Source organism: Terrapene carolina, unplaced genomic scaffold (assembly GCF_002925995.2).
Source record: "Terrapene carolina triunguis isolate 2854851 unplaced genomic scaffold, T_m_triunguis-2.0 Scaffold68, whole genome shotgun sequence".
Taxonomy (NCBI): Eukaryota; Metazoa; Chordata; order Testudines; family Emydidae; genus Terrapene; species Terrapene triunguis.
The window spans coordinates 48,402,297-48,418,056 of record NW_020664419.1 but is presented as its reverse complement, the minus strand read 5'-3'; the positions used below and the strand labels follow the sequence as shown (position 1 = coordinate 48,418,056).

Sequence of the window (15,760 nt, the reverse complement as noted above, 5' to 3'; positions counted from 1 at the left end):
TAGAGAAACAAGGTAGGAGAGGTATCTTTTATTGGTCTAACTTCTATTGGTGAGAGAAAGACAAGCTTTTGAGCTTACACAGAGCTCTTCTGACCTGAAGATGACCTCAGTGTAAGCTTGAAAGCTTCTCTCTCTCTCACCAATAGAAGTTGGTCCAATAAAAGATATTAATTCACCCACCTTGTGTCTCTAATAGAATTAAACTTCCTTTGAAGAAAGGGCTGAGAGATTCCAAGCAGAGCAATACCCTCCATTTGGAAAAAGCAACATATTTTAGCTATAAAGGTATAAGATCCCTTTACCTTTTTTCCCCTCACAATGCCAAACAGATATTAATAGTAGTGCTTATATACCTGTGGGAAGAGTTATTCTTAGCAAGTTTTATACTAATCCCTAATTTTTTATCTAAGGCTGTGGTTTTCACATACTTTGACAGTGTTGTTGGCAGTTACAGAACAATCTTTTTCCATTCCCATTTGTACGTGATTCACTTTATGGCAATGCAGGACAATTCTTTCTGCTAAACTCACTCCACTTCTGGCATTCAGATTTTTGTGCTATGTCACCTGAAGTTGACAAATTGTGTATCAAATTCACTCATGACAATCAACCCCCAGCTTGGACTCATAAAATGTTTGTCTTCTCATCTAGAAAAACTGCTCTCTTTAAAATTATTGGAGACTAACATTAAATTAATGCACCTGAAAGTCTTTCTAAGCCTGATATTGCAAGGTGCTAAATACCTCTTAGAGGGTGCTAAATACTCTCACTTATAATATATATGGAGATATACCTATCTCATAGAGCTGGAAGGGACCTTGAAAGGTCATTGAGTTGAGTCCAGTCCCCTGCCTTCACTAGCAGGACCAATTTTTTGCCCCAGATCCCTAAATGGCCCCCTCAAGGATTGAGCTCACAACCCTGCGTTTAGCAGGCCAATGCTCAAACCACTGAGCTATCCCTCCCCCCACTTCCCCTTAAAGCAGATGGCAGTTGAGATTGTTCAACACCTCAAGGTGTCAGGATCAGGCCTTCTGTTTGTTAGCTTGTAAAACAAAGACGAGTGCTAGGACAAACTAGATTTTCTGACAGACTTATCTCACAGATTGTTTTATGCTGTTCCCCTCTTCCTTGAACATATGTGATCATTGTAAAAATAAATTAGCCATTGTTATTGTTAACATGACTGCAGTATTGGGAGAACACAGAAGTGTGGAAATCAGAACTTTTTGCTGCCCCCATATTCGTGGGATTTCATTCAAATTTCAGAGAATGCGCCGATTTTGCACTTTTCCTAATTATGATGTTGTATTTATAGCATCACATTAAACAAATAAGCTGGTAATAATTATATTACTTGGGCAACATGATTAACTCTCCTAATTGAAAGTGACAAGTGCTGGCTGACAGCCAGTATTACTGCAGTCAGGACTCAGAACACTTGTTTCTATTTTTCCATTGAGTCCCCCCCCCACCACAACTTTACCTCACTGACATAGATTCCTGTGTCTTCCTCATCATCTGTTCTGTAGCAGACAGTCAGCCCCAGCTTCTCTTGACTGCTAACACGACACAGCTCGACCTCCTATGAGAAAACACACAAACACAGTGTGGCATTTGTCTTGGGAAGAAATTCTGCAGTAGAATGGAGAACTAAGTCACTGAGATTCTCTTGGACAACCATAGAAAAGTTTTAATAATCTCACTCAATACCATACAATATGTCTCCCCATCCACATTATACCTTTCATTTTGTATTAACAATCAAAATATGCAAATCATGGGATGAGTAAATTGTAGCTGCCTTTGGACAGTCTCAGTCTGCAGCATCGTGTGCATTCTTATGAGGAAAACATCCCTAATAAATAAAGGAAAGAAGTCTAAATATATTAAAGTTGTAAGCTACATAAGCACAGTTAGGTAAATCATGCCTAACTCCAAGAAATATGGATTGCACTGATTTTGCAGGATTTTTTTTTGGGGGGGGGCTTTTGGATCATAGGAGCTGCTTACAGTATATTACATAGTCATTTTACTCCTATCACATCAACAACTGATTTACAGGATAGAGGACAGGATGGCTACTCATCAATCGATCCATCACAAACGAGTGTCACTCTCTTCCACTTGCAAGCTAAGTCATAAAGCAAAACCATAGCCTTCTGTTAATAACATAATTCATCCCACAGCCAGTTCAGTGCCATAGCTTAATAGTAGGTGTTGTGAGATAATTGATGGATGTGTCAAGGATTATCCTGGGGAGTTGCTGTGGTATCCTCTCTGTGACCTGTGCCACTCTTATATTCACATACTACTGCAAGGATTTTTGTACAAAATATGCCTTGTGGGGCATCATTTGAAAACTAATAACATTGTGGTTAATAATATAGCTGTGAAATATATGTAACAATGCTTTATGTGAAATTATGGACACTCATTAATATTATGCTTTAGAGTCTGTGAATAAAAAGTCTACAGACCAGGCATGTCAGGAAGACATAACAGGTTTTCTCCAGACAAAGGAAACATCTCAAATCAGGTGTGGCCCGAAGTCTATGGTCTGTTGTGGAGGTTGCAGCCGGAGAGAGAATTAGCATAGTAGCAACCACCGGTGGGGGAAGAACCAGGATGGAGTGTCATCTTCCATACCTCATGTCTCCTTTATTGAGCTTGAACTAATGAACTTTATCTGGGTGCTCTTCAGAAGAATAAATTTCAATGGATCACTGAACTATAAAGAGAGGGGGAGCAAACCCCTAAGTTATTTCACTTTAAGGAGACAAAGAAACCAAGCAATTTGATCTCTGTGAAGAGTCCTGGCCAGTCAAAAGCTGGAAAGAAGATTATGGATGAAAGAAACCATCCTGAACAAAAACTAGGCTAAGTTTTAGACTTTTAGATGGGTGTTTTCACTTTTATTTGCCTGTAGCCGTCTTCACCTTTATCTCTTTTACTTGGGATCACTTAGTCCATGCTCTTTTGTTAATAAATTTGTACTACTTTTGTTATAAATCATCAGCGCTGGGTAAGTTCAGTTGTGTACTTATAGTAAGCTGACAGGTTGGAATGTTATATTGTCTCTGTAGAGGGACATGAACCTAATACTTTTTCGGTGAGGATCCAGGGAGAGGGACTGCAGGATGACGATTTTGGGCAAATTTGGGACTGAAAGGGTCCTAAGGTCAGAATGCAAGGAGTATCCAAATTGGGCAAAGCCAGGGTGAGGCTTGTGGGCTGCTGGCAGGCTGTTGGGGTCAGAGCTCTGAATTAAAGCTGCACAGTCAAAAGACACCGTGGGTTACAAGACAGACTTTGGTTGAACTACTTACTGCCCTGGTGAACCCCAAATGTCATACTCCCCAATTATGAAATGATGCTGAAAACATATTCTTAGTGCCAGATGTCCCAGCTGTGGTGTCTCAGGAAAAGTACAAGTGTCCGGGGCAGATAGCAGAGTCATTACTACTACACACAAGTACAAATATCTAGGATTTCACATGGGAAACTTATACCAAATACAAGTGTTGAATATTGTGAAATAAATAACCTTAGTAAAGAATAATCTATTATATAATAGAGTGCCTTAAGTTTGTTTGAGAAACACTGGATTTCTTTACAGCCATTCTGAAAACTAAATATGGGGCTAGATTGCGTCTGGCTCTCCTGAATGCACAAATGGGAAGAAGAGAAGAGGCCACAAGGAGCCTTCTCCTCCCACTATTACTTGGGCATGATACCAGCCCTTGCATCCAGGGAGCACATGGACTATCCCAGTTTAGTATTTACAGCAGCACTAGCCTTCCCAAAGAGAGCAGGAAGGGTGATGGTGGGTCTGCGTTCTCTACTTCTCCTAAGCAGCAAACAGAGGTAATTCTATACCACGGGAATGAAGGCTGCCCTTCAATTTGTGAGTCACAACTATACTCCCAACACGCCAGAGACTGCACTGACCTAGGGCACAATGCCTTTAAAGGATAGGAAGGATGGTCTAGGGACAGGGCACTGCACTGGGACTCAAGAGACCTGACTTCTCAGTCAAGCAAGCTACTTAATCTGACCTGTGCCTCAGTTCCCCATCATAACATAGGGATAGTACAGGGGTTGGCAACCTTTCAGAAGTGGTGTGCCGAGTCTTCATTTATTCACTCTAATTTAAGGTTTCGCGTGCCAATAATACATTTTAACGTTTAAGGTCTCTTTCTCTAAGTCTATAATATATAACTAAACTATTGTTGTATGTAAAGTAAATAAGGTTTTTAAAATGTTTAAGAAGCTTCATTTAAAATTTAATTAAAATGCAGAGCCCCCCGGACTGGTGGCCAGGACCCGGGCAGTGTGAGTGCCACTGAAAATCAGCTCGCGTGCCGCCTTCGGCACACGTGCCATAGGTTGCCTACCCCTGGGATAGTACCTCCCTCCTCACAGGGATATTATAAGGATAAAGTCCATTAATGATTGTCAAGTGCTCATATACTATGGTGATGAGGACCATATAAACGGATACATGGAATTGCTCATTCTGAGGCAGTACATCATACTTCCTCCTCTGGACGATTATGGCTTACAATGACAATTTTGCCAATGATTTTCATGACATTCTGATTTTTATTAGAGAAATTTTGTAAAAGGGCACTACTGCTTATTGTATTCCTGTTCCTTCCCTAGAATATAAGCACGTGCTCAATATGTGTAGTGTAAACTGTATAAACTTCTGTCTTGATTTAAGACATTTCACATTTTAATAAGAAAATAAGGGGAAAACTGCCAGATTGTTTGTTTTTTCTTTGAAAGGAGAGTTGCTTTAAATACCTATTAATATGCTGAGGAGTGGAAAGGGCACGTGCTATATGTTGGGTTTTAAAGAAGGAAGCTGAAATCTTATTTCATGAAGAAAGAGAATTACTAACAGTGACCTGATTTTGGCATTGGGAGTGAAAGTATGTATACCGAATAGAGGCCTATTCAAAACTCATAATAACTGATGCCTCCGGAGGGAAAAAGAACACTTGACTAGAATGGTAGCATTAGGAAGGAATTACAGTAACAAAACAGCTTCAATTACACCAACAAGGTGTACTTTTAAAAGAATAAAGAAGCTTGTGGTCCCTTGGAGGCCTATAAGGAAGCCTAAATACACCATAAAGGACTGAGACTGGGACCTTTAAATCAAGGCAAATGAGGAGCTGTGCACAAGCTGAAATCCATTGACTTTCATTGTCCTGCCAACACAACCTTCAAAACTCCCTGAACCGAGGATGGACAGGCACCCCAAGGACTGCTTTGAACATAATTTCTTCAGTTTATAGTGACCTTGAAGTTCTTTTGGATGATTCATCTCAAAATGCTTTTTACAATAAAGCTGTATGAATGTTTCACATTGGAAATTAACTGAACCCTTATGGAGGATGTTGGTTTAATGAGCAGAATTTAACTATTCAGGGCATGAAACAAATGAACAGGGAACATATTCTGGTCTTGGAGTCTGAAAAGTTTGTTAGGACTGTCACTGTATGATGAAATGACTTGTTTGTATTTGATCACCAGCCTTTACTGGATCGAATGCATCAGGCCTGCTTGTGTATTCTGCCCGAGTTGCTGGGGCTCTCCCTTAGCTCAACAGTAGAGACCTGAGATTGTGTAGACAAAAATCTTAAATTAATTTCCCATTGCAACGTGTATAAAGGTGGCGAATGACTGTGGTACCCGTGTGTACGTGGTCCTGGATAATTATAATCTCACAAAGAGATTGGAGACTCCTCTGAATATTCCACTTTGAAACACTGATATCTAGAGCTGGAGCAGAATTTCATGTTCTTTACTTTGTAGTCACCCAGTCTCTTACCCAGTTTACATAGGAAAGAAGCTGGAAAAGGTCTGATGTTTGGTATGGAAACAAGGCTTCCAGAGCCAGAAAATTGCACATACAAGCTGCTAAACTAAACCTAATTTCCTTTTCATGGTGTACAAGACACATTATCCTACAGCATTACTCAAACCCAAGCCTAATGTGACATTTTTTGAGAATTCACAAAGATTTTGCATAATACATAAAATCACCTACCAACCCAAGAGTCAAGAAGCCTTGCACCTGGGGTAAACTGGCATGGCTCCAATAACTTGAGTGGAGCAACACTGAATTGCACCAGCTGAGGAGCTGGTCCATAAAGCTCATTTCGCGTCCAGAGAAACATCTGACAGTGGGCTTTGTGACAGCTGTCGGTGATTTTTCCCCACTGATCTTTAACAGAAGAAAGAATGAGTCTGGTGGCAGCAGTGCATATGTGAAAATCATGATTTTCCTCTTTAAATCCTCTTGGGTACACATACATCTGTTTCCTCTTATTTTGTGTTTTTTGTTGTTTTGACATTTGACGACTCAACGGCTTTTCTTCAGAATTCAGTATGAATCCTGTGCAAATTAAGACAAAGTACAATGGCTCACATCTGCGGGAAGGATGGGAAGAGAGGGCAGAGGCTGGAGTGAGGATCTCCCCCTAGCCTCCGAGAGGCAGCCATCTTCCAACGTGAGAAGTATTCTGTTGCTAATGATAGAAATCAAAACAATGCCAGAAAACAGTACTCTCAGTTTTCTGAGACTTCTTTAAAACATTTAAGTAAATCACTTTAAGGATTGTCACCCCATGAAATATAGAAAAGTAGATTCTCGGGGGAGCACTTCCTTAAAAGATGTGAAAGATGACTAAGAGGAGGCGGCAATTCTTAGGGGGCTGGGGCACATGACTTATGAGGAGAGGCTGAGGGAACTGGGCTTATTTAGTCTGCAGAAGTGAAGAGTGAGGGGGGATTTGATAGCAGCCTTCAACTACCTGAAGGGGGGTTCCAAAGAGGATGGAGCTAGGCTGTTCTCAGTGGTGGCAGATGACAGAACAAGAAGCAATGGTCTCAAGTTGCAGTGGGGGACGTCTAGGTTGGATATTAGGAAACACTATTTCACTAGGAGGGTGGTGAAGCACTGGAATGGGTTACCTAGGGAGGTAGTGGAATCTCCATCCATAGAGGTTTTTAAGGCCCGGCTTGACAAAGCCTTGGCTGGGATGACTTAGTTGGTGTTGGTCCTGCTTTGAACGGGGGGTTGGACTAGATGACTTCCTGAGGTCTCTTCCAACCCTAATATTCTATGATTCTATGATTCCTGAAGGCCTGAAGAACAGGTTAAATCAGTCACTCTCCAAAGAGATGGAGTAGTGGGTTAAGGGCTATAGCCTTTTGCCTCCAGGTTAAAGGTCGTCATTCCCTTCAGTGATAGAAAACCAGTTTAAAGGCTGCCGGCCTCAGGAGACAGAGAACCAGGTTAGGAGCTGTCACCTCTTTGGAGGAAGCAAAGCTAAGTTAATACTGTCATTTCTTTGGGTGATAGGAAAGTAGGTTATAAATGTCATCCACTGGGTTGCTGTCTTTGTAGAACTGATGAAGAGAGGTTAAGTGGTATGACAGGAGACCCTGTAAACATTTGCTTTTAAGCTGGGAAATGGAAAACTAGTTGAGAGGGCTTTTATATTGAGAGCTGGAATACAAGGGCAAGAACCACTTTTCCTTTAGAAAACATACCACCAGTTCCACATCAACTGTCGCTGGTGAGACTCTTTTCAGAAAGACAAAAACTTTGGGCCTCATTGCAGTATGTCTGCAAGATATTAACTTGAGAACAGACCTTAATTTAAAGAGAAGCTCTTTTTTCCCCCTCACCCAGGATCAGACCCATGAGAGTTATTAACCTGAGGGAGACTGCAATGGAATAATTATAAACTTGGAGAAATCGTTTTCTCTAGCATTTCCTTTCTGTGCACACTGTCAAAACTCTTCTCCGAGCCCTGGTCATCTTGCATTTTGAGTACTTCAGCTTCCTCCTGTGAGCATCAGCTACTCCCAACTACCCACCCCACACCTCTTAAGTTCATTAAAATTGTGGCTGCCAAGATCCTCTTTCCAGCTCATTGCTGACAAAGTCATCTCCTTTCCAAGTTCCTTCATTGGCTTTCCTTCTCCACCACCAGAAACGTCTTGTCCTCATCTTCAAAGCCCTTCTCTAACCGTCCATACTATCATCTAATAGTGACAATGATCCCCACTTTTGTCCTACCAATGATGCCAGTGTCAGTCACCCACTCCTCCAATATCCCCCCAGGACTTCAATACATTCTGCCCCAATGAGTGAGAATAACTCCCTATCCAATCTGAAAAGCCACCACATTATCCTCTTGAAGTCCCTCCTTGTAATTCACCTCTGTCACAAAGACTACAGAAATCTGCTCTCTGATAACAGCTAGATAGGCAAGCAGCCAACTGCTATTACTCTTATTGCTGCTACCTCTACAATCCGTGCATACACCTAGTCTATACGAAAACATCCTATTATTGTTGTTGTTACCCTGTTCTCCTTCCCCCTCTCACCCCTCACTCAACTGTCTTGTCTTTAAGACTGTAAGCTCTTCAGGGCAGGGACTGTCATCCCGTCTATGTCTCTACAGCACCTAGCACAATGGGGCTGAGGCTTCCACAATACAAATAAATAATACTATTTTTATACTATAAATGTAATTGTATACACTTGAGAAATAAGGTGAATGGAAATGTGGAGACAAATACAAACCAGTTACAATATACAGTAAGCTCAGTTCACCGCTTCCTGCAAAGGAGAGGCAATCTGCAGCCCTCTACACCAGTGAAGGCCTCTGTGTCAGAGGGGAGGGGAGGTAGCGTTCGCACTGCTGCTGAGTGACTCTGCAGTTAAAACATGATCGAGACTCCGTGTGAACCACAACCACTGAAACTGCAGGGGGAATATCCTGAATCAGACCCTCCCCTGGCCTCTCTGTTATGATCCTCCTGCAGAGTTGGAGTTACAGGTGCTTTACACCACCCAGTCCCCCATAAGGTGCTCTTTCCACTGCTGGGAGTCCTGTACCATGAGTCAAGCCAGCTTCTGCCCATGTAATCGAAGCTGAATTAATCCCTGAATCAAGGGATTACACAGAACAAGTTACGGTTTATTCAATAGCTACAACAACTGGAAGTTCAAAAATACTATAAAAGTTAATTATTGTGAACTTGACATTCTATTCACATTAATAGGAGAGACCATGATGCAATTATACTGGACTCGTCAGTGGCATTTGTACTTCTTGGGTTGCTCTAGTGCTTTTCACAGTTAATAAAAGACACATAAAAGAATGACACTGCCCCCAATCTTTTTATATTTCAATGCCCAGTCTTACACTGCAGACATTGAATTCTGTCTCCTTTTATGTCCATTTTCAATTATTTCCACTAACTACTATATGTGAAATGCATTAAGTCCAGTCTACTGTATTTGCAATAAAACTAAAACATTTCAATCAATTAGCAGACACGGGATGTCTCCTGTTCTGATAATGTAAGACAAATGGAAGGTCTGCATTTGTCTATTTCATATATTATACATGAGGGAGACAAGGTGAGTGAGGCAATATCTTTCACAGATATCTTTCCACAGAGCTCTTCAGTTCCATGGAGCTCGAAAGCGTGTCTCTTTCACCAACAAAAGTTGGTCCAGTAAAAGATATTACCTCACCCTCCTTATCTCTCTCATATCATGGGACCAACATGGCTACCTCACACTGCAGACATGTACAATACATGGCGTCCTAGACTTGAAGGTGCCTGAGACTGCATTGACAAAACAAACTTGTTGATCCCCCTTAGAATGAAAGCACTGGGCCCACTTCCAGGATGTCTTATTTAGGAAACTTAAAAGAACAGATTACCACAGCAGAAGAAGAAGGAAACGGTTATTGATAGAAACAAAATTCTTCATAACAATTGCTTGCTGGAGCAGGAACTGTAGGCCTTTCTGTAAGGCACTGGCTGTTGTGGGTGACTGGGCATATATTTTAGTATGCTGTTCTGGTGGTATTCCACTGTGAGCAGGAGAACTTTTCCTACCCTTCTCAATGAAGAAATGGTCATTTTTAGAAAACACTTAAGTGCCCTGTCTCTTAGATCTTCTGGATGGCTTTTAAACAGATTCCCAGAACTTATATTCTGTTTCTACAGTCTTAACTAAATCACTGACCAATCAAAAGTATTCATTCACATGAACAAACTAACTACTATCTGATGTCAGTTCAGAAATTAAATATGAATAGAGGAAGGCTAGTTTACAGTTAAAGCACACATCTGGAAGAGAGAAGATCTGGGTTCTATTACCATCTCCACCAGAAACTGTGTGTGTGACCATGGGCATGTCACTTATCTTTTCTATTACTCAGTTTCCCCATTTGTAATATAGGGATAGTAATATCTACATCAGACGGATGCTGTGGAACTACATCAGTAAATGTTTGTAAAATGCTTCAAGATCCTTGGTTGGAACTAGCATGGAAGGCACTATAGAAGTTTAAAAAATTATTATAAATACTGCATGCCCCAGAATATATTTTTGCTATTTATAACAAACAATTGTTGAACAACGACAAAAGGATATGATATGATGACAAACTATAATAACTTTCATGATCACTAAACCCTTATAGTAGGGCTGTCAAACAATTAAAAAAATTAATTGTGATTAATCGTGAGATTAAAAAATTAATCACGATTAATTGCAGTTTTAATTGCTCTGTTAAACAATAATAGAATACCATTTATTTAAATATTTTAGATGTTTTCTACATTTTCAAATATATTGATTTCCATTACAACACAGAATACAAAATGTACAGTGCTCACTTTATATTATTTCGATTACAAATATTTGCACTGTAAAAAAGATAAACAAAAGAAAGTATTTTTCAATTCACCTCATACCTCTTTTGTTTATCTTTTTTACAGTGCAAATATTTGTAATAAAAATAATAATATAAAGTGAGCACTTTACCTTCTGTATTCTGTGTTGTAAAGGAAATCAATATATTTGAAAATGTAGCAAACATCCACAAATATTTAAATAAATGATATTCTATTATTGTTTAACTGTGCGATTAAAACTGCGATTAATCACGATTAATTTTTTTAATCAAGTTAATTTGTTTTGAGTTAATTGCATGAGTTAACTGTGATTAATTGACAGCCCTTGTAGTAATGGTCCCAAACAGACACTGTGATTTGAATGCATGTATTGCATTTCTGTAAAATGGATGAGAGTGAGAATACTTTAAGTCATTTCACCTATGTATAAACCATATTAGACCCTTCCACCTGGCCCCATTTAGCTCAACCTTCTTCAATGCAAAGGAACTCTGGGTTTTCATGTAATTTACACACCAACGTAGTGTGCCTTTAAATCCAGGCCCTGCACTAGGTCTCCAGCCTCCTTTGAGCAACTCTCACGGGCAGGAAATGAGGGAAAAGGATGCTTGTGATCTCTCAGATTAACAAGTATGTAGCAGTCTATTGTGGAAATTGTGAGGAAACCCCCTAGAGCATTTACAGTTTTAAAAGATGAGGTCACCACAGCCTAGTGGAGGGGTTATTGGGTCCTGTTGTATAAAAGGAGGAGGAGAGAGTAGCTGGGCTGGAGGAATCCCTCAGACCCCACTGCTGGTGGGAAGTCAGACACAGCGAGTTTCCCCCCCAAGCCCTGCACTCTATAGGGGATGAAAAGGCTGTCAATTCTACCCCAAAGCTCTAATGTCCAGGGCACCAACAAATCCTTCTACTGGGGACCTCACAAAAAGATAGGATGATCTGGGACTTAGGGGTATATTTTGAAGGACACCGGAGGGAGGTAGAATATGGAAGCCTCCCTGGATTCTGGTCAGTTTCTATACCTTTGAGTGATTATCCAAACTGCCTGGCTACAAATTGATCCAAAGTTACCCACCACTAGTTACATACAACCATTTGTAATGTCAGAAAAAGAAAGAAAAATTAGTCTCCCCCTCCCCCAGATTCTTTCATCTGAGTGTTTGGAGAGCAGAAATTTTAATACAAGCTAATGATGTGCTGTAATCTAGGACTGCAAGAATTACAATGATAAAATAAATCAAGGTTCATTGAGCCCTGTATATATTTTGCTTCAAGGATTCACCCAATACCTGATGCTTCAGAGGATGAAGTGTAGTTTTCACTATAAAGTTTAGAAAGAAAATATAAACAATACAATAAAGCAAAACAGAAATGACTATTTGTATCTCAACTCTTCTTTGTGATCTGAAAAAAGCCTAAGAAACTACTTTAATTTTCATCCTGCTAATGGCACTTGTGACAAAATGATTAATTGAAACAGCACGGGCCAAGAGCAGAGTAATTTAAAGAATCGGTGGATAAAGAATGAGCTAAGAGAAAAATATCAATTTCTATTTTGTTTTATACTTAAAAAAACCCCAACAAACCTAACGTTACAGTGGAAACTACATTTATTCCATTGAAGCATCAGGTATTAGGCCATTTCTGGAAGTCAGTGGGACTACTCACATACTTAAAGTTAGGCATGTGCTTAAGTACCTTTCTGTATCGGAGTGAAATGAGGTGAAATGATATTCTGGGGTGTGACCTGTTATATGTAGTTATGACTTGGCTGCTCTCTACGCTTACAATCAGGGTTATCATACTCTGTTAACACAGACAGCTTAATGTTACCTGCTTCTTGCTAGTGGTTCTCTGTAACCCATGGAAACCAAGTAAGGGAATCTCTTCCAGTGTCATAAATTTGTCCAATAATCTTATGTTATTGTCGCCTCTCCTATTCTGATTCCAGACTCGGAAATGCTTTGGGCCTATTCATTGTTATGGATCAGCATTCCATATGGCAGACTGCACTGATAGTATCACTCTAATGATGCTCTCTCTTTTACCTATATAACTGATAGAATATCCCCTTTCAGAATGGAGAATCACCAAACATTTAGGCTGCTGTTTCTTGTAAGGCTTAAACCTCATACTTCCATGTCTGAGGCACACAAGTTATTTGCAATCATTAGCTAATAATGCTGGTAAAATCAAAGTAGCTACTACAAACAATGTCTGAGATAATACACATTATCTCTGTGGAGGGAACTAAAAGTACAGACGAGAAAGACGGTAGAACTGTATTAACCTGTCCTCCACCCATAATCAAGCCCTATGATATTAAAAATCTAAAAGCACCATCATGCTTCCAAAAGCATAGGGTCAAATTCAGAGGGGCTATCAATGCTGATGTTAGTTACACACCAATACATTGGTGTGGTTGTAAAATGGTGTGATGAACACACTGAGGAAACAAGAGAGTGGGTTTGTAGCAGAAGGAGCAATCAGCAGGAGATTGAAAGATGTTCCCTGGGCTTTATTTTACACCACCATTTCTATCACTTAATTTGTCTGATAAGGCAGGAGAGGTGAATGTCATGTTCTGATGACAACAGTATGTACTTCACAAAGAGTAAAAGTGCATCCTGAAAGCAGAAGTTTGGTGTTTTAAACAAAACCTCACACTTTAGGTCCCTAATCCAAATTATGATTTCATTCCTGTTCCACAGATTCATTGGAGGCAGAATCTTTGTTTACCACTTCTATCTTTGACAATGGATGGGAGTAATGGGATGAAACGGAAAAAAAATGAAATGAAATCTGAATGCCAGGAAAAATAACTTCAACAGTGAACTTTAGACATTACTGAGCATTCTTCACCAGACCACTTATCTCCATGCAGATGCAGGAAGTTGGTGAATTCTTCACTGAACTTTTAACAAAGGAATTTCAGTAATTCTATTTCTGGGGCCAAAATTTTAGATTCTGGTCTTTTAGGAGGCCTTTTAAAAATATGTTGATTAAGTAATCCTGTGTGGTTTTTTAAAACATGCCAGTCAGGTAAATTACTCTCCCAAATAATCTCCATAGGCAATCTGGAGCCATTTAAAAACAGGATTGAACAAAACACTTAAGAATATAGTGTATGTAGAGAACATTCCTAAACTGGCAAAGGGGTGTCCTATATTAGTGGCTCTCAACTTTTCCAGACTACTGTACCCCCTTTCAGGAGTCTGATTTGTCTTGCGTACCCTCAAGTTTCATCTCACTTAAAAACTACTTGCTTACAAAATCAGACATAAAAATACAAAAGTGTCACAGCATACTATTACTGAAAAATTGCTTGTTTTTTCTTTTACCATATAATTATAAAATAAATCAACTGTAATATAAATATTGTACTTACATTTCAGTGTATAGAATATAGAGCAGTATGAACAAGTCATTGTTTGTATGAAATTTTAGTTTATACTGACTATGCTAGTGCTTTTTATGTAGCCTGTTGTAAAACTAAGCAAATATCTAGATGAGTTGATGTACCCCTTGGAAGACCTCTGCATACCCCTGGTTGAGAACCACTGGCTTACGTGACCCAATAGGCTTAAATGACCAGAGTAGATGATTTACATTTCCATCTCTAATTTATTTTATTCTATGATAAATCCAGCTCAGAACAATAAATCTTTATTAGTATCTGCAATATCAGAAATGGCAAAAGACAACAGAAATTTTCAGTTAACTGGAAAAGTTCATTATTTGTCATGCCTAATAACAATTAAACATAAAAAGACTCTCTAACACTTCATCTTTATGATAACTGCATGTTCAGGGTAGGCCACTGTAAAGGATCAGTTTACAGGAGAGATTATATAAGGAAAAGGCCTATGACTTGGGCCTTTCTTAAATGTATCAATAAAAACATTAGAAAAGCTTAAGATTCCATAGGGAAGGCAAGTTAGACTAAATGAAAATAAAGTTTCCATAGATCTAAGAATTATCAGAAGGCCACATAGACTTATGTTCTCTTGTTAGAGGATCTTCCAGGAAACATGTTAATGTCTATATAACACAGGTTAACTAAAGGATATTCATGAGAAGTGTTTAGCATATAGAATTGCGTCATGTATCTACAATAAATGTTGGAGGCCAACATACAGGGTTGCATTCCGTTCATACACAAAAGAGTAAACTAAAGTTTCCATTTTTCTATAGATTTAATTTACCAAACACCGGCCACTGTATTGTTAAAAAAGAAGTATTTTTAATCAAAAAAAGCAGCACTCTTATTCCTCAGATACCATCATTGTGGGAGGTAATGATCACCTTAGGATTTTAGCTGCACTCTTTCCAGTTACCCCTTGGGCTTTCCTATTTCATAGAATTTACAACCCATTCTGCTAAATGCCTACAGAGAATTGGTCAAGTTCAAGATTTCTCTTTTAAAGCAATTGAAATTCTTCAGTTGTGAAAATAACCTAATGAAATGGCCATCGTTTTTCCTCTCTAACACTCCCATTGTGTTACGTTATGCAGATTTTACATAGGCAGGCACATCCACAATGTATTTGGGGGCTATTTGGATGGAAATAGAAAAGCTATGGAGCAAGACAGAGCCAGTCTAGATGTAAACAAGCTGGAATTGCTGGCAGCTGTGCTGTTACAAATAAAATTGCATTCCCCACTGTCTTCTCACTTATCAATTTTGACAGAAGACTGTCCTGACTTCTCATAGAAAGCATTGAAAAAGACAAATCACATTGGATATCAGATTTGCCAGGATGGATTTGGTTGGTAGCTTACCACAAAGAAACTGAGGTTTATCTCCATTTCACATGGTGGGGAAAGACAATACTCTATCCAAGGGGTGGGGACCCTATAGGATAAACTGTCTTTTAATCCCCCCCCTTTTTTAGTCTGTTTTAGTTTTAGATTTGTTTACATTGCAGCACAAGCAGAAGATTCCAGCAAGCATTTCTCAAATACCAGATCCAAAAGCAAAAATAATAGCATGAAAAGGGCATTTAAAAATATG

The 15,760-nt window shown here is 39.4% G+C and overlaps 1 protein-coding gene across 1 annotated transcript in view; it reads right to left on the bottom strand.

The window, feature by feature from the left end:
• The window catches only part of PDZRN4 (PDZ domain containing ring finger 4), a 110,748-nt gene that overhangs the window by 24,776 nt on the left and 70,212 nt on the right, over window positions 1–15,760 (bottom strand). Inside the window, exon 4 of the mRNA XM_024201089.1 lies at window positions 1,487–1,585. Within this exon, the coding sequence (XP_024056857.1) occupies window positions 1,487–1,585 (99 nt within the window). The remainder of the gene's footprint in view (window positions 1–1,486; window positions 1,586–15,760) is intronic.